The 20339-nt window shown below is 36.6% G+C and overlaps 1 protein-coding gene across 1 annotated transcript; it reads left to right on the top strand.

Moving 5' to 3' along the window:
* The first annotated feature begins 1876 nt into the window (after positions 1–1876).
* LOC113040681 (relaxin-3 receptor 1-like) lies at positions 1877–3681 on the top strand. Its single transcript, XM_026198958.1, has one exon. The coding sequence runs from the start codon at positions 2089–2091 to the stop codon at positions 3289–3291; it is 1203 nt and encodes a 400-aa protein (XP_026054743.1). The 5' UTR covers positions 1877–2088; the 3' UTR covers positions 3292–3681.
* The last annotated feature ends 16658 nt before the right edge of the window (positions 3682–20339 follow it).

Raw genomic sequence — 20339 nt, 5'->3', positions numbered from 1 at the left:
ACTCCACTGTATATATTATGGCTGTGATCACTAGAAGTTAGAACCATCTGCTCTGTCAATGTAGAACTTGGACTACAGCTGAGGTGAATAATAATAATAATAATAATAATAATACAAAATCAGCTCATTCCAATTCATGAATTTTAAATCTGGAATCCTTCAGCAAGTTTGTCCTAAAGTGCTGCCTTGTGCTTGTCTTCTCTTTGAAGACAGTTCTGCTTTATGGGTATTACTCTGAAGGCTGAAGTAATTTTTTCGGGAATGAGAACACGTTAGTGTGCATAAATTGCTTTCGATAACAAATGTGCTTTTTCAATAATACGTTGTGTTGAATTGCCTTTGTTGTTGCTTTTTCCAATAAATGTAAAATATGTCTTATGAAATGGACAACTATCTGTCTGTCGACGTCAACGCGTAAATGCCTTTCAGAACAATTTGGACGTCACAAGGGACAGAATGAGGCCAGTGCAGATGAGAAGAACTGGTGAACAAGCGATCTCAGTAAAAACAAATATGAGCATCCTTGACAAATAACTTGCCCAGGAATGAGAAAACGTGTGGGAGGTTCTTCAAGACACTTTTAGATAAGAAAACTTAGAAAAAAAATACAGAGGATGTATAGATTATTCATAATCTTGATCTCAGTAATAATATTCAAATGTAATTAAAATGTAGGCTACTTTTCAGTAAGGTTTCCATCTTGCAGCGCCTCTTTAACCATACAGAGATAAACTTGCATCTTTCATCCACAGGACACTGTGTGTCTCTTCGCTTTGACGTCATTTTTACTTGATTAATCTGGTGCTGATTTGATGCATGAAGTTTGTAAAAATAAATTTCTAACTCTGTGCTCCTCAAGGCAAAAACTGTGCAATTCTTGGCTCAGTAATCTTCAAAATGAACCCAACAACTAAGACGAACGACTCCAATCGATAAGCTGTCATCACATTCATTGTGTGGATTTCAATATTTTGTTTCCAATATTTATGGGTTGCAATTAAAAGTCTGAATGTGGGGGGAAAAGCTTGTGTGTGATTGAAGTTATCACGGGTGGATAAAGAGAAAGAGAAAAAAATAAATTAGAGTAATTGAATTGGAGTAAATTAAATTGGAGGTGGGCTCAGCACACACAAGCACCTATAAAGTGAGAAAGATGAAGTGTGTGTGTGTGTGAGGGAGAGAAAGATAGAGAGAGCAATATACTTTAATAAATTTTGTTGCAAAATACAACATGCTAAGATTGGATTGCATACCTTTTGTATAAAATAATAAAAAAATTGAAATTTATATAGCTTATATACATTTATATAACTAAATATATAACCATAACTATATATATATATATATATATATATATATATATATATATAGTATATATATATATATATATATATATATATATATATATATATATATATATATATATATAGTATATAGTAATAGTATCTATATAATAAACATTATGCTATATAGTAACAGTTCTAAATTCTAAACAATTCTAAACAGAAACATATTTAAGAAACTGAAACCAAATGTCAAATAGCACTTATATTTTCTAGAATGCATTACTGGTATTGTGTCAAAAGATTAAGTGACATATTGTATCTTGATAACTTAAAAAAGAACTCAAAAACTTACATTTGAGGTATTTTAAGCTATAAGGTTATTTATCCAAAACAACATTCCCCTATAAAACCAAATCACAAGTCATTGAAGTCATTGAGCTTCATCCGTATGACTTTTAAAAACTTTAAAAACTAATTTAGTATTACGAACCACAACAAGTAAAAACTTGGCTTCATTATCACATATCATCCGACAGACAGTAAAGCGGCGCGTGCCTCAGCAGCGCGCGGACGCACGTCACGCTCATCGGAGTATAAAAGAATGTGCGCGCGCTGCAGAGCGCACAGAGGTGCGCGCGAGAGTGGGACTGATTAGACGGCGCTCTCGCAGCCGGTGAAGTAATTACACATGCCGGCAGTCAAAGTGCGGTTGCCACAATGAACTTGAGGTGAATTACATGAATGGATTCGTTTCTCCGTTTGCATCATTTCAACATAACAACGGACTGAGTGGGAGCCTGCCATGGAGAGGAATAACAGCACACAAACTCTAGAGCTGGGAGAATGTGAGCACACACTGGACACCAGCGTGGTGCTGGACAACTGTACTGACTCTGCCAGCGGGAACCTGTCTTTACGCTGCTGGCTGCAGTTGTTGACAAAGGAGTCTAGTTCGACGCTACAAGGTGATGGGTCTAGTTTGGCTGTGCGTGTGATGATCGCCCTCATTTATTCAGTGGTGTGCGCTCTGGGACTTGTAGGCAACTCTCTGGCGCTCTACCTGCTGCACTCGCGCTACCGGCAGAAGCAGTCTTCCATCAACTGCTTTGTGATGGGTCTGGCTCTAACCGACCTGCAGTTCGTCCTAACCCTACCGTTCTGGGCCATAGACACGGCGTTGGACTTCCGCTGGCCCTTCGGCAAAGTCATGTGCAAAATCATCAGCTCGGTCACCACGATGAACATGTACGCCAGCGTATTTTTCCTGACCGCCATGAGCGTGGCCAGGTACTATTCCATCGCGTCCTCGCTGAAGATGCACAGTCGCCGAGCGGCGGCGGCTGCGGCCAAGTGGATCAGCTTGGGCATTTGGGTCGTCTCCCTGATAGCAACCCTCCCACATGCAATTTATTCCACTATCGCCCAAGTTGCGCCAGATGAGGAGCTGTGCCTGGTCCGCTTCCCTGAAACGGGAAGCTGGGACCCGCAGTTGTTGCTAGGATTGTACCAGTTGCAAAAGGTCCTGCTTGGGTTTCTGATCCCACTGGTGGTGATCACTGTTTGCTATCTCTTACTTCTGAGAATCGTGCTTAGCCGTAGGATTAGCAGCGTGGCGGGCTCTGAAAGTGAGCAGGGGCGGCACAAGCGGTGCTCGAAGGTCACCAAATCGGTTGTGATCGTCGTCCTGTCGTTCTTCTTGTGTTGGTTGCCCAACCAGGCCCTGACTCTGTGGGGCGTCCTTATTAAGTTTGACCTGGTGCCCTTCAGCAAGGCCTTCTACAATGCCCAGGCATACGCTTTCCCACTGACTGTGTGCTTGGCCCACACAAACAGTTGCCTCAACCCGGTGCTCTACTGCCTGATCCGCCGCGAATTCCGGGCCGGACTCAAAGAACTCCTGCTGAGGGCCACGCCGTCCTACCGAAGCCTTGCCCGGCTGCTCCCACGCAAGGCCAAAGTAGCTGAGGCGCCCCCTGTACTGGTTCTTGTGCAGATGGATGTTTGAAAAAAAAGCAGATTCTTCACGTTCATCTTGATTTTTGATTGACGGGACGAAGCAGGCGTGATGAACGTCCTTTGGGAGCTGCCCCACTTTCCCTTGTGCTTGTTCAGAAACTCTTTTGCGCATTTGTCTTTCTCTCTCAACTTCCACGTATCTTTTGACGCGCAGCCGCTTTCACATGCACCTCCGGTCACCAGAGCCCTTGGGAATTCAGGACCCATTCACCTTTGTTTGCTTTGCTGCATACTAGTAGCACATCTTAAGGATTTTTTTTTTTCTAGAGACATCCTTCAAGGGAGCGATAAATTATCCATGTGTGTTTTTCATGCTTTGAAAAAAGAAGAAAAAATGTTGAGAGTCTAGTCTTCTCTTATTAGATATAAAAAAATATGTGCGGGGGATCACTGGTTAACACATCAATCATTCAGTACTCTGTCAGTTATGCATTCGAATTTGTGTAGAATTTAATGAAGTTTCACACTTTTATTAGTCTTTCAGTTTATTTAAATCTTATGTTGTACAAAAAGCTAAACTAATAAAATACCTATGGTAGCTAAATAACAAAACAATAATTTTGTGATTTAACATTGACCAGTCAAACTGTGTAAGTGATGATGATTGATTTGAAAGAGATAATTCTCTTATCTCTTTTCAATTTGACCTATAATCTGTGTTTCCTATTCATTTAAATTAGTATTAAACAATATATATATATATATATATATATATATATATATATATATATATATATATATATATATATATATATATATATATATATATATACACACCACAATAGATTAGCATATCTGAGCCATTAAGAGATTAAAATAACATTTTGTCAATTTACTCACCCTCATATTGTTTCAAATCAACTTCACACCCAGAGAACAGTAAAGGAGATATTTAGCAGAATGTTCAAGCTGCTCTCTTCTTCACAGTGTAAGTGGATGGAGACCAGGGTTAAAAAAGGGGAAAAGCAATATGAAGCATCATAAAATTTGTCCACAAGACTCAAACACTATTTTCAATGTCTTCTTAAGTCATTTGAAAATTTCTGTGAGGAACGGCCTGTAATTTAAATGTAAAATCTCTCCTGATAGCAGTAGTCACCATTCACTTTCATTGTATGAAAAACAGCAGCTTGGCCATTCTGCTATAAATCCTTTTTTTGCCAAACAGGTTTTGAAAGACATGAGGTGGAGTAAATAACAGAAAGTGCTCCCTGAAATCTTTTTTATGTTGGCTATATCCTCAGAGACTTCATCAAAAAGCCAGGTTTGGCATAAATATCTTTGTAGAAATATTCTCTTCAATAAATCATTTTGGGACTTTAAATACCCATTTCTGAGCCATCAAACAGAATATAAAATCCAATCTGAGATAATTAGTAATATGGGTTTATTGACGACAAAATATAAAGCAGAGTTAAAGAACGTTAACTCATTAATGACATTTATTTATTTTATTTACATTTGTCAGTTATATATTTCAGCCTATTACTGCATCATTTCTCAGTCAATATACATGACAATGCCAGTGTAGGCTTTGAGGCTTTAGTGAATTGATACCTTCTAATATACACACTTGCACATTCCTTGCACGCAGGGAGAATATCTTATAGTAAAACGATTTTTAGCCTGGCATCATTAATCATTAGTCCTGCAATCTTCTGAAACCCTTCAAAGGACATTGTTCCTCTGACCAAACCTTTACAGATGAAACAGATTTGACAGTTTAAGCCACTTTCGCTGGTTTATCTCCTCAATGACAACGCCAGGTCATGATTTAGGGAAGACTGGGGTGAGCTATCACACTTTTTTTTTTTACATTGGACATTTTTATCATTATTGTACAGGAAACAAGATACAGTTCATTAAGAATCACACTATATATATATATATATATGTTAAATATCATTACTAATATATTTACACTTGCACAAATAACAAACAAACAAACAAAAAAATGCCTCATAACTATTGCCATTAGCAAAAAATATGAATAATATATTGACCGATGGAAACTGTGGCTACATGTTCAATTATTAATCTATGACTTGTTACCATAAATTAATATGTAAAGAGCTTATATCCTTAAGAGAGGACCATCACAGCTGTGAGTTTCTCCATCTAGGTGTTGAGGGCATGCAGATGAGCTGGTGTGGGAGACCATTAATGAGCCAAACTGATTCATCTGAATCTGAACTCAACTGTGCTGAATAATTACTTGCGGTGACATTTTGGCCCAGTGTCGGAGTCAGTGGTGTGCTTTGTTGTCAGTATATTGAAGCCCATCGGGTGTGTTTTTGCTTGCTGAACAGTGTCTGTATGAAGTGTTATTACAATATTATGTTGTTTGTAAGAATATATTATACTAACCAAATTTGCAAAAAGTTCTTTGAGATAAAAATAAATCTTGCGTACAAAAAAAAAGATGTTCAAATGATGTCTTAAGGTGTAATTTACCACAGTATTACACACAGCCTAATAAAATAGTATCTTGTTGATTGTGGCTATTAGTAAAAGGATGCCTTTAACTGAAATCTGCATCCACACCACAGGTGTCAGTATCAGTTCAAGACAATTTCAGTACTAGCCAGCGCAACCAAAAGAAAGTCATATCATTCAAAATCAGCCTAAAAAAATTATTACAAAAAGTTGGATTACCTCTACATCATTTCTAAAACAACACTGGTAATTTAAATGTCCTGTGAGATACTACATCCACACCACTAGGTGTCAATATCAGTTCAAGACAACTTCACTATTGGCCAGTGCAGCTAAGAAAGTTTATGCATCCAATATGCCTGCTTCCTTGCCTACTACATAGTCCTTGAAAAACAGTATGTGAACAGAGTGGTATGTCTGAATTTATACTTTTATAAAATAGCAGTTAAAAATTAACCGAATGACCTACTATTGTTGGCGAGATTCTGAAATTTGCATATGGTGAACACTTTACTGTCCCATGAGGCCATGGTAATGATGTTACACAACTGATTCTGTAGGTCACATGATTATGACAGCAAGGCAAATTTAGTACATCCAGAATAAATCCATGCTGCCCATTCATAAAACATATTTAACAGTCATGAATTCCGTCCTTCATCATATGTAGTACATACCTTTTATATGATTTTGGTCTCAAATTTAATTACTTTTCAGATGTAATAGGACTATCTTCTCTAACAGTATTGGATTTCAGATGCACCTTATAATATGTGGAAACTATAGGGGTTTAACGGTATGCAGATCACAGTTCGGTACGTACCCAGGCTCGGCGGTCAAATAATAAAAACAAAATAATTCCACCTAGATGTTAAAATATTAACTATTATATTAAATTATAATGTTATATATATAATATCTGCAGTACATATATACAGATGAGGAATTAATATGTGAAATATATTTGAATTAGTTTACAGATAAAAAAAAGGGGGGGGGGGGGGTGCGACATGTAACGTAGCACATATACGCTGAGTTTTAGTTCATTTCTGTGACATGCTTAATTTTTTCACAGAAAGGAAACTCAAAAGCAATGTCAAAAAGCGACATCCTATTTATTTTCTTTATTTTACAAAAGCACAATGTTTTGTTTTCATTGCGAGTGTGCACAAATAAAAGTAGACCTTTTACAGTGATGCGTTATTAATAAGACAATAAATGACAGATTGTTTTAAGTTGATTCTGCTGGTATAAGGAAAGATCTGAAGTGATTACACCGGCATGCACACATAACACATCAGTTCCAGCATTGCTAAGTTGACAGCACAGTTGGTACTTTATATATAATAGTTTAGCATTCAGATACATCGCAAATACAGAAATATTATGGAACATTTGGATTTGTGCCGAATGAGAGCGGTAGGATACACAAGCACAAAGCACCATTTCACAAACAGTTGAGTGCGCCAGCCTTTGAAGTCAGCACATGGTCACTGTCTAGTGGGCTTTGTTTTCAAGTGCACAGCTTATGGTATTCGCTGTTCTTCTTCTCGCAGGCGGTTATCAAACAGTGTTGAATTGCTGCAGGTGCCCCCTTCTGGATTGAGGGCGAATTGCCTGTATTTGTTTGTAAGGCCTCATGCACTGAACCGAGATGTCCGTATTGTGACAGTTCTGTATGAATACATGTATCATTCCAACTCTAGTGGAGACATCTGTTAGCATTAGCCTTTAGCATTAGGCACCAAAATAACGTTAACAGTCTCTCACTATTCACTAATAACCATCTGCTATAAATATTAGCAATACATTTTACTTGCAGTTAATACATGGCCAATTCTGAATGACAATTCATGAAAAAATATACTTTTTAGAACCAGATGGTGTTGTTAAAGCATCTATCAACAGAAGATATCGTGGCTATGTTTAACCAGCTTAGCTCATTCAAAGTAAAACAAACAAAACAAATACAGAGTGTGCCTTTAAAACTTTGAGATTTGTGAAATCGTGAAAGACGGCATTTACAGTACAGCCCCACTGCAATCATTAAAGTATAGCAAAAGCTAGCCAACAAGCACCAATAAAGTATTCACTTAAGAAAAGTATTCACTTAGCTTTGAAGAGGACTCAAAAATAACGAACACTCGCTCCCCAAAGCAAAACCTGGATATGTGGTTGAATATAATGGCCTTCTATTCTTTTGATGGGGGCTACATACACTCTTCAGGCATGGCGTATTGCATAGTCTGTTATTATGGGATGGACTGGTGGTACAGTTGCCTAGCAACAAACTTCAGCCAGTAGGATATCTTCAGCCAGACAAAAAAAAAAAAAAAAAAATCAGCCCTGCCACCTAGTTTGAGGGTGAGACCCTTCCTTTCTGTAATTGAATTTCACCTGCTGTATATAAAATAAATGACTGATCCATTTTTCTCTTATTATTGTCAAAAAGTTTCAAAGTCATTGTACTTTTTTGTAACACAAGCTCCAAATATGGTATGTATGCCTTTCAGTTTGGATGTGTTTTCAAAATCTGTTTTGTTTTCCTGCCGAGGGAGATAAAAATAGCACTCAATCATCAAACATTTGTATGCTCCATTTTCCTGTTGGATTTGTCAGAACACTAGGGGGCACATGTTCAGTTTAATAATACTCTGTAGACAGAATGTAAATCTGTATGAATTGCCTTTTTTATTTTTTTTTGTGCCATTTTGTACAGTTTGTTTCCATTTATTCAGCTCAAATGAATACCAGAATATATTGAATAACAATAACAAACAATAAAATAAAAAAAAATAACTAATTTACCTGAACACATGATTCACTTTTTGGAAACAATACTATATAATGTTTAATAATAAAAATAAAATAAATAAGTATGCTATAATATGCTATAATATAATATAATTTATTGCACTATAATAATAAAAAATATATAAATAATTGTAAATAATTAACAAGTAAAAATTTGCTTTTTTTCGTCTAATATTTCTATTTAATTTGATCTAATTTTACATTTTAATCGAATTAGGTGATGATCAAAACATCAATGAAAATGGATTAATGAAAAAAATGTGAAATATTACTGTGTTGTTCATTTAAATATTGTAATCTAAAATGGAATTGGAAGATGAATTTACATTGGAGTAAAAAATCCTAAATGCAAACGAGAGACTTTGTTGCCCTATTTTGCACTTTTCTAGATTTCTAGACATTAAAATGAACATTTTCAGTTCAAATAGAAGATTATTATGATCTTGGTGGTTAGTGGGGCAAATAATGGGGAGATCCCTTCTGAGGAGCTGCTATTGAGGACCACAGCAGGATTCACATCTTCATGTTTCAATATCTGAAAACTAGCTGCTGGCGGTCTTATTCTTTATGACATTCTATACTATGATTCATTTATGGGCCTCTGTGCAGCACTGCAATCATTGAAATTCAACGAAATGATGAATTATGAAATCTGTCTGCTCCTAGTTGAGGTAAAATGTAAGGAAGCGAACAACTTTTGTGTTAATGAGGCAAACTTTGTTGGGTTTAAGCACCAGGAAATGATAGAGGGAGAGGAGAGAGCATATAGAGCATGAAAAAAATCAGAGATGAAAAGAAAATCAAAAGTGATTCAGCACTGTGTGATGTCAAGTTTAGATTTTTGGGTCCATCAGACAGAGATGAAGCGACTGCATACACAAAGGCATCCTGGTTTTTAAGTTGGAGTTGATTACTCAAAATGCTTGCAGCATTTGTTTTCTTCTGATTCTGACTATATATCTTGTTCCCAGTATATCTGGATAAAGGCATCTCGCGCTGAAGCTTCTGCTTGTGATCTTTCATTAGGCCTGTTTGAGCTGGCTGGGAGGATTACGACGGTTAATTGTTTCTCATTAATGGCTGAAAACTGAAAACTGACATGCTGGACACATGCACACTTACATATAGAGTAATTGAGACCGGGGCTAGTTGTCACAGTTTTCGCTGCAGTGATTTCTTAGGGTAGGTTTATTGTTAGAAGTCAGTTTTCTAACAAAAAGTGCACCCCATGAATAAAAAGACAAAATAAAAATATATTACACATAACATTTTTATTATTGAATTATTGAATATAGAAAAAATCTATATAATTTACTTTAAATGCACAATTAAATAACATGAATAATTTTTGTGCTTAATTAATTTTTAATTAATTTTTACCTTTTAAAAAAAAAATATACACACCTGAATATACACTGTAAAAAGTAATTAGTTAAGTTTACTTAATTCAGTTGTGCAAACACGTTGCCTTAATTCAATTAAGTAATCTTAACTTTATTGTTTTAAGTGTCATTTAAATTTATTCCTTACTTATTTTGAGTTCAATCTGTGATCTGAGGAACATTACCAAAAAGAACTCTAATCACTGTAATGGTGAGTAAAAATAAATAAATAAATCTAATTCCATATATGAAGTCAGCTTATGTGATGTTCTCTGTTTTACTGAAAATTCAACATGACTTTGGGAGACGAGTGAATGCAACTAATGAAAGATAACTGTAGACATGGAGGAAACTGGTGAAAAGTTTATTAAGACTCTTCTTCTTCTGTTGTTATGTTGCACTTTAGCAACATATTAGTGCACTGCTGCCTCTCACTGGTTTATTAATGTCATTGGTTCCTTTTCGGCTACTTAAATATTACTTATATTACTGCTACTTATCAAAAAAAGTAGGTAAATTGTTTTATGTGCCTTCAAAGTAGCTGCAACTTAAAACCTAGTAAGTATAACAACTAAGTAAAGATAAAAAAATATAGCTAAGTGGAACAGACCTTTAGTCCAACAAACTAGATGCTATTAAGTTTACTTAAGTTATTAGTTGAACTATTGCATCCACCTGAAAGTTTACATAACACAGTGTAATTAAATAAATTCAACAAATTTGTGAAAGTTATTTTTACACACTTTTCTTAAGTAGATTCAGCGATTACTTTTTACGGTGTAAAGTATATTTTATATATTTATGATTATTAATGTTTTGCTATGTAATTTAAATATTTTTTTTTCAATTGCAAAAAAAGATAAATTATAGTAAATATAAAAAATCAGTTTATCAGTTTACATTTTTTATATAACTTTTTATAATTTGAACTAATATTTAATTGTAATTGAACTATATAATAAATGTGACATATCTACACATACACACACAAATACATAAAATATCTAAATTCATAGGTTTTTGTTTACTTATGAATATCTAATTTAGTAAATAATTTAATACACTGAATATTAATTGCAAACATATATGATATAAATAAATATATAATTTAACAATGCATAATTTTTTTTCATTTAATTTCTTTTTATTTGTGACAAATCTACCCATACATATTTTATATGTTATAAATAATAAATATATAGACTACTTATGAATATATCAATCTATTTATGAATTTGTAAAAATAATAATACAATGATAAAAAATAGATAGATGATAGTGTGATATTGTTTTGATTTATATATTTTTTTTTTACTTTTAGTTTTAATGATTTAAGTTCAGTCCTAAACAACAAGCTAAAATGTTTTGTATAAATATTATTTTCTTTTATATTTAGTTATATTTTATGTTTAGTTTATTTTTCACATTTTCACCATGTGATAACTAGCCTCATTGTTTCTTTAACTCTGAATTCATGCAAACCCCCATCAAACAGTTCTACCTTGACCCCCAGACAAGTTAACAAATTAATCTGACACGTGAGCCTGTGGGATCTTTACTGAAGGGAATATACAGCCACGCTCTTTGGAGACCCAGGCGGTCCGCTTTGACATAAGTGGATCATGAAGGAGATCCGTCAGGCGAGGCTCAATAGGATTGCCCACTTCACAGATAGGCTACTCAAAGTCACTCAAAAATCAAGACGCAACTCTGCGCTACTTAGCTTTCCAACCAAGAGGTGTCAGTGATAAATGCTATCTGCCGAGACCCAGCCTAATGCACATGGCAGTCTTTTCACAGTCTTGATTATTTGGCGAGCCGGAGTGGCGGCTGAGTATTTCCACAACGCGTCCCGAATGTCTCGACTGTCGCACCTGCACCGGCGAAGTCCAAAACCCCCAGAAATCCAGGAGGAAATTCAATTACTTACTCTCGGCTCCAGGAATGAGCTCATCTCCATATTTATTAGGATACCGACCAAGCGAAGTCCTCGGTGTTCAATTACGTTTATTATTCTCTAATGTGTTCCCACAAACTCTTTTCATTTCCAATGTGACACAGGCGCTCGGCTGCCACCAGTCCTCTCGAGATTTCTCAAGGGCCCTGAGAGGAACTTTGATGGGGCTTGAAATGAAAACCTCAACGGTTTTCAAAGAAGTATCGCGGCAAGCTCCTTTCTCCTACTCCGGGTGAGTGGGAGAGAAGCCATGATCAACCAAGACACGAGGGCTCTGTGACTCAGAAAGCCTTTCTAGCGGCACTGATTTCGGGGCGCCTTTATTCTCCTGAATGCATCCGTATCTAAAAACAAGCTTTCGTCGGAGCGCGTCTTTTATAGTCTGATGACATGAAAAGCTGCAATAATGAACGGAGGAGAAGGATGGAGCAATGTTTCTCAACTCTGCCCTAGTTTCATGTTAATTGCGTTGAGTCTTCGCTTTCTGAGACATGGGCTCACAATTATCATGTGTCAGTCAGGCATGGCGAGGAAGACTCATTCAATCAATCACCTCTCCAACAAACGGTCCAAAAAATCCCAAAGCAGGTGGAAACAAAGCCTTTGAAGATACTATTGAGTAGCCTTGAGAGCTAGATATATATAGCGGAGGAAATAAGTATTCAACATGTCAAATTTTTTTTAATTAAACACCACTCCAATGTACCAATTCCCGTTAAATTTTGACCAGATAATGGTATTAGCTCAAGAAACCCTCCATGCACACTCATGCTGGAAGGCTCCAGTAATGAAGAAAAGGCATGTTGAAGCTCATTTGAAGTTTGGTACACAGCATTGACTTACTAGGAGGATGTAGTCTGGTCAGACAAGAAAAAAATTGAACTTTTTTGGCAATAATACCACACGCCTTGTTTAGGGGAGAAATGACTCTGCACATATGCACCTAAAAAAAACCATGCCAACAATGAAGTTTGGAGGTGGAAGCATCATGGTATGAGGCTGTTTCTCTTCTCACGGTATTGGCAAAATCCATATTATTGAAGGGAAGATGAGCCATATACTTCAAAAATTCTTGAGATAAATCAGTGCATCCTTCCACCATTTTCAAACTGTCAAATTGTCATTAAACAAGCCACCAATGAGACATTACAGCTGCGCATGTACAAGGCTTCTGCGAAATTACTTTAGCCTCATTATAGGTTCATAAATAATGTATCTTAACACTGGCCTATTCGGCCGAGCAGTGGGAAGCTGACCTTTCTCGGCTGCCCCCGGCGTCGATAGCGATCGTGTCCAGCACAAAGACAATAACGGGGCTGAAATATCACCCAGCGTCCCTGCCTTATCTTCGTCTCTCACTGTGCTATGAGTCAAACGCAAAAGTCACCATCAGCAAAGGCAGCAAACTGATATCGTGACGAATATCAGTCCTAGTCAAGTCAGTAGAGAGAAGCCTGGTATCTCTCTGCAGTTTTCAAGCTGTAAATGATCTAGAGCTTTGCGTGATTGCTTGACCTCTGGGTTTGTGCCAGCAGGGAGCGAATCTTCCTACGCTAGCGCAAACAATCTACCGAAAATGACAGTGGGCGGAAGTTGGTACACATCAGGCTGATTAGCTTTGACTTGCTGAGAGCGTTTTGCAGTACTCAGGTGTTCAGCTAGTTTAATCACATAGTACAATGTGGCGTCTCAATGAATTTATAGAATGGGGGAGTAGAGCTTGAATAACCCATATAGCACGCTAGCGACTACCATGAGGATGTAGCTGAGTAAACACTTTTAAATATTAGTGCATGTTCTGTGTTTATTTAGACCTACACATTGCAAAGCCTATGGATGGGAAACACAAGGAGTTTAATGAATCTGGTTTCTTAATTCCTATCATTGAATCTGAGGGCAAATCCCTGCTTAAAAAACAATAGAAACAATCACAGAATTTCTAATGGTTTCTACTACAAATACCATTGTAGACATTATACACAATCAACTATTAACCATTAAAACCATTGATGCATGGTTTCCTGTAGTGTGTTTTTGGGACCAAATCAGTCATAGGTTTTTTAACAAGCCACCAAAAAGCTACAAATTACCAGCAGAGAACCACAAGGGAACAATTACAGTTCACATCAAAACTAATTCAGTTCCCATTATAACCAGTAAAACCATTATCAATTCTTTGATGTTTTCTACCTTTTTTTTTTCTTCAGCAGGGATGACCATTTAAAAACCAAAAAGTTGACCTATAGTATTTTACATACCTACTTTATTCTTAATTTAGTTTTCTAATTTATTTTAGACCTATATATTGCCATAATGAACAAACAGTTAGTAACTAAACCAATTTGAATTGCACACAGCGGCAGTTTTTGGTTTATGGAGTCCAATCGATGAAAATAACTCATTTTTAACTAAGTGAGTGATCAAAAAGTAACTGAGTAATCGTCAAACTTCTCCGATTCAAATTTTTTTGTTAATCGCTAGAAAGAAACGTCTGAGTCATTCGCTTCGCTAGTCAAGTACTGAGTGCTCTTGATTCACTAAAAAGAACGTAAACCATTTTTAAAACCATTTTTCAACACTAGGCTACTAAAAGTTTGCGTAACAAAAGACTGAAACGTAAAAATCCGCACTACATCTGGCAAAAAACAATATATTGCCTTTTAAATGTCTGTTCAGTGTGTATGCCTGCTACAATAATAACGTCTTTTAAATTGTATTTTCACAAGTACCAAACACGTAATTCGCAAGTATCACGTTCAATTAAAAGTTCGAATGGATTTACGTCTCTAATATAGAGCAATAATCATTCATGTTTGTTGAGGCAGAAGCAACTTCATATTTTTTTTAATGAAACAAAATAGACATTAACAAACCATGGCTGGTGAATCCACATTAGCGTGTGTATTTATCAGAAAATGTCGGCTCAACTGGTCCTCATTATCCTCAGCCGTCCCCATGCAAACAATGGGAAAGTAATTGGTGTTGATAGAGTGTTGCCATCAGAATATGAAAAAGATATGGAGAGCTCACACTGCATTTTATATTAAGTTTGGACACCTGTAAGTACAAAACTGAAAACTGACTCTCCCTGCTGTTAAATTAGTCCCATTTTTTTCATTTTTTTCTCTAAATCCCTGCAGTCTTATATCATGTGAAATTCTACGCTGAAAATATGTGGAAAAGTTAGGAAATGACATCTCGGCCTTGAACGACTAGAAGACGCAAGCCAAAGCAGAAGCTGGAGCTGTCAGGGGAATGCATTTCCATATATTTGATCAGGCATGGCCAAGACAGCATGACCCCCAAGTTTAATCTACTACGCTCGCATGAACGTCCAATTGAGTGCCAGATCCTCTTCGACCTACAGACGTCTGCAAATCCAACCATCTCATTCCCAACACTTTATCTGATCTTTTTGTTCTTTATATATATATATATATATATAAAAAATTAATAAATAAAAGTCACAAGATGAAGGTTAAAGCGACTGTTCATTTCGAATAATTGAGTCTGTTCTGTCATTGCCTGGAATAACAAAGTCTGAAATTTGTATCTGCTCTTTGCCCTCTAGAACAAATGACTATTTCAGTAAGCTTTGACCTGGTCTTCAGCCCTGTAATCTAATGCTAATTTAAGTTGTTAAAATGAAGCATATACCCAAGACCCCTTCATTTAATGTTTTTATCTCCTGATTGCTGTATTGTATTTCTAAAGTCCAGAGTCAGAGGATTCACTGCTAGCAAAAGACTTTCTCTGTGGGATGAACTGTGCTTTTGAAAGTCCTAAAAATGAAAACTGTGTTATTATTTACTTACTTCAGGACAGTTACTTCTGTGGAACATGCACACACACAAAGAAGAATACTCCAAAAAAAAAAAAAAAAAAAACAGATCCAAATACACCATCAAGTATTAGAAATGGGTCTATATGACTTTCATGGTACATATAATTTGGACAGAGTACATATAATTCAGTTGAATTTATACAACTTTTCTAAACGATTCATTCATTAATTAAACAGATTTTTTTCTTGAGTTATCATCTGACTTCAGAAGACTTGGAATCTCTGTAAAACAGTGCTTTTTAAAATCGCACTACTCTGCATTTCTCCATTCTACTGCATTGCAATTCTCTATATATATTTTTTAAGTAAATATGCACTAAACTGACATGTTTGCTGTGTTCACGTTTTTGCACCAGCTCACACATAACACAGCACTATAAAACATGGCATTAATTAGTTCTTGTAAAAAATAAAAAATAAAATCCTTTTTTTTTTTTTTTTGCATTCCACTGCCTTGTGACTCATGGTTTTAAATGCACAAACAAGTTCTGGGAGAATTATCGCCTAGGGGTTGTTCAAACAAAACTAATTTTTTAATTTAACTTTGCTGATTTTTATGGAAGCCCGTTTCTGCCATTGAACAAAATAAAAAAATAAAAAATGATATTTGCCTTTTTTCTTGCAGTTGCGTATTATTTAGTCAGAATTGTGAGACACAAACTCGCAATTCGGAGAAAATTTCAGTCCTTTTTTCTCCCTCAGAATTGGGCATTCTAACTCGCAATTGCGAGATTATATAATGCAAAAAAAAAAAAAAAAAAAAGTGAGATAAAAAGTCGCAATTAAATTTTGTATTCTTTATTCAGTGTCAAAAACGGGCTTCCATAGAGTTTCCATTATTTCTATTTAAATATGCTAGATTGACATGATCGTTGCAGTGTCTTGCTCATGATAACACAACATTCTTAAAATGCACACTGAAGTTTAAAAAGGTAAACTTAAAAAAGGTTTCTAGATCTCACTTTTTCTTTATACCTCTGCCCTGCTTTCTGCATTCCACTGCACTGCACTGTTTTTATTTATATTAACATGCTAGGCAGAAGACTGTTATCTTGCATATTTTCAAACGTCTCACGCATGACATGGTTTTATAAAAACATGACACTCAAGTAAAAAGTGGTTAAACCTTTAAAAATAACATTGCTATAACCTGTGGTTCTGTAAGTGTGTGTGTGTTCCACTGCCCTGCATCTCACAGTTTTAAAAAAACGTGCCCGTGGACCTTGTGTTTTTTTTCACTCCAGTGCCCTGCATTTCATCTTTTTAAAAGGAAAAACACATCCTGTGTGAATCTGCCCTAAGTGATCTTGATCTTTCATGTTTACGCTTCTCAGTATAGCTCATATCTTCAAGTCTTCGCTCCTCTATACTTCACAGTGATGCAAGAGTTGGCGCTGTTTCAGAAGATTTGCTTTTCTGGTGTACATGCACTCTGCAGCCATTGCTCAAGATATGAAAAGACGTTTTCAGTCAATGAGTTATTAATATTTTATCACAGTGAATCATTGATGAATTATGCACGGCTCAGAATGCTCAGAATGTCCTAAATTTTCAGATGATCCATGGTGTGTGTAAATGTAGGACGTAATCTAGTATACCGAAACTAACAAATATATACAAACACATTGCTTGATAAATAACTTAATTTCAATTTCCTGTGGTCTTAAATTAGTGCATAAATTGAAACGATTAATGATGCTGTCTGTCTGTAATGAAAAAAAAAGAATTCTTGGGGAAAATACGAAAAACATACAAAAGAAAAAGATGAAAACACGATAAAAATAAATGAATAAAACTAATGTGGTTCTATTGGTGTAAATGGAATGAAATTAGAGTAGATCAATATTCCCATTTACTTGTTGATGCAATGTATGCCTGATTTAAACACAGTGGATGAGCGATGGTTGAGATGATGTTTTCAAACTCAGAAACCAAAAAGTGTGGCTACTTATTCAGTTTACTTAATAAAATCAACTTTTTTGGAACATTTAGTAACAACATGATCACATTTCCGTGCAATCCACTTACATTCGCTAAATAAAAGCCTACTTAATCCAGTTGTATTGGAACTGCATTAGTAACTCTTGTTGGCACAAACTGCAGCTCAGCAGGGCATAGGCAGTTCCCAGCATGCCTTGCATGCAAATGGATGGGGAGATTAAATGTTGAAATTAAGGGTTATTTTTAATGTGATGGAAAAAAAAAGACTTGAAAACTTAGTGTTGAATGTTGTTCTGTTTGCTGCCATTGAGATGATGAGGGGAGCATTTAATACATGTAATATTAAATAGGGATACATACTCGTATATATTGAACTATGTATATATATATATATATATATATATATATATATATATATATATATATATATATTAGGGGTGTAACGGTTCACAAAATTCACGGTTCGGTTCGATACGATACACTGATGTCACGGTTCGGTTCGGTTCGGTTCGATACGTTTTAGATACAGCAAAATGTAAAAACATCTCAACTTTTCAGAATGCCGCAAGCGCACCGCGGGTCATGTGACAAGAACCAACCAATCAGCTTCATCCTTTCCCGTAACAACGTTGAGAGCTCAGCCAAGATGAAGGAACAGCTGATCATAGTTGTATATGGATTGCAATTTTGAAATAAATTCAGTAGCTCTAAGCGATTTTTAGAGCTGCAAATCCATTTATCCTTCGCTGAAATAGAGAGCACGTCATTGTTGCTTAGCAAAGACAGACGCCTCATGAGCGCTTCTGCCCCAGCGCTTTGGAAAGAAGGAGAAAGACGCGCTTAGCGTTTTCCATGCGTTTTTAGGCACGATATGTGAACGGCCCCTAAGGCGCTCGCTCACTCAGCACGCGCTGAAGGCTCGTTGCAAAATGTCTAATGCATTTAACAGACCAGAAATATAAGATCCTAAAATAACCAACAGGTCTGGTGTTTGGGTTGGATTCCCTGTAAGCTATAGTGTCTAAATGCTGCAGGGATAGTTTGCTGCGTGCATGTTTCTCCTTTTTTTCGTCTTTTCCCAGATAGTACTGACGCATATATCCCAGATATTCCCGCTGTTTTTTTTTTTTTTTTTTTTTTTTTGTAATCCCGCTGGTGTACCCTGTCATGTTGCAGATGCGACATACCGTTGTTTTTTTTATCCACCACTCTCTTGCCATCACCATTATAGCTTAAAGGGAATCCAAAGTGCACCCAAACACCAGACCTGTTGGTTATTGGAGGATCTTCTCATTTCTAGTCTGTTAAACGCATTGGCTATTTTGCAACGAGCCTTCAGCGCGTACTGAGTGAGCGAGCGCCTGCTGAGTAGCCTAACATAAACATATAAGATGGTGTTTTTTTCTTCTTCGGGAGTGTCAGGGGCGTTGCCTATTACGTTGTTTGGGTTATTGGGCTACCTTGTTGAACGCATATCATTATATTTCTTTCTCTCTCTCTTTTTTTTTTTTCAAATATAATTAATTACTCCAACGAACCGTTCGGTATACATAATGCGTACCGCGTACCGAACCGAAAGCGTCGTACCGAACGGTTCAATACGAATACGCGTATCGTTACACCCCTAATATATATATATATATAGTTATTGTTTGAATGGATAATCTCAGTTTTTGTAGGTTTTACCATTATTAATATCACACGTTATGAAAAAAACCCAAACCAAAACACTGAAATACTCTCACTTTCCCATCCATGGCCCCATGCATTAGTTCTCAATGCGTATTTGGAAGGAACATGAAAAGCCAGGGTGAGGAAGTAGAAAGAGAAAGTTAAAGGTGGGTTGGAGAGAAGGGCCAGGTCTCTGGGGAGAGGAAGAGGGTTCAGAGATGTGTAGCGTCTGGATGGATGCTTGGCAAAGACAAAAGATTAGAGCAAAAAGGATGAAAGACAAAAGCAGCAACAACAGAGCCGCATTTTGATTTTCTTAATGGTGCCTGAGCCTCTGACCCAGGGCAAAGCCGTTGGGGTTTCAGGGGAAAACAAGGCCTCAAAATAAATATTCTGATGGACCCATCCCTTCCTCGCCACTTTAGCAGGACATCAGCGGTGGCAGTTAACCTTTTCATGGTGCCTAAAGGCAGCAGAGGTTTGCTTTGAAGCTCAGACCGAATGCAGACAGAAGACTTTAATTATGCCCTGATTAAATGGGAGTCTTTACACCGCAATGGCGTTTGCTCATTGCCACCTTACCCCACGATACTTAATCAACAGCTGTCAGGGAGCCTGCGGATCAAAGACACTGCAATTTATCAACAGCAGCACACGGCCTCCCCACAGGTCAGACCCGTGGGGGACCGTCCGTTCCCCTCGGTTCCACATGCACAATCCCCTCCAAAAAAAGAAAGAAAGAGGGGTTATTAAGGATAATGCATTCTAGCAGCACAATGAAACTAAGTGTGCCAACAAGCTGTCATTCATGTTTGCTGAGTAAACGACATCTCATCTGCGCTGACAACACAATGGAGGCAATGGATGGCACATTGATTGCGTTAGCTGGAGAAAAAAGCATGCGCGAAAGCACGCTGTAATTTGCCAGATGTATGTGCGCATGTACCTATGTGAGAGGGATGATTGCTATTCATTGTAAACTAGTGCCTTGT

Source organism: Carassius auratus, chromosome 22 (assembly GCF_003368295.1).
Source record: "Carassius auratus strain Wakin chromosome 22, ASM336829v1, whole genome shotgun sequence".
In the NCBI taxonomy this organism is placed as follows: Eukaryota; Metazoa; Chordata; class Actinopteri; order Cypriniformes; family Cyprinidae; genus Carassius; species Carassius auratus.
Note: the sequence above shows the minus strand (reverse complement) of the source record. Positions and strands in the feature narration are given on the sequence as shown.

Excerpts from the sequence above, each read along its gene's own strand:
- LOC113040681 (XM_026198958.1), top strand. The coding sequence starts at position 2,089 with ATGGAGAGGAATAACAGCACACAAACTCTAGAGCTGGGAGAATGTGAG.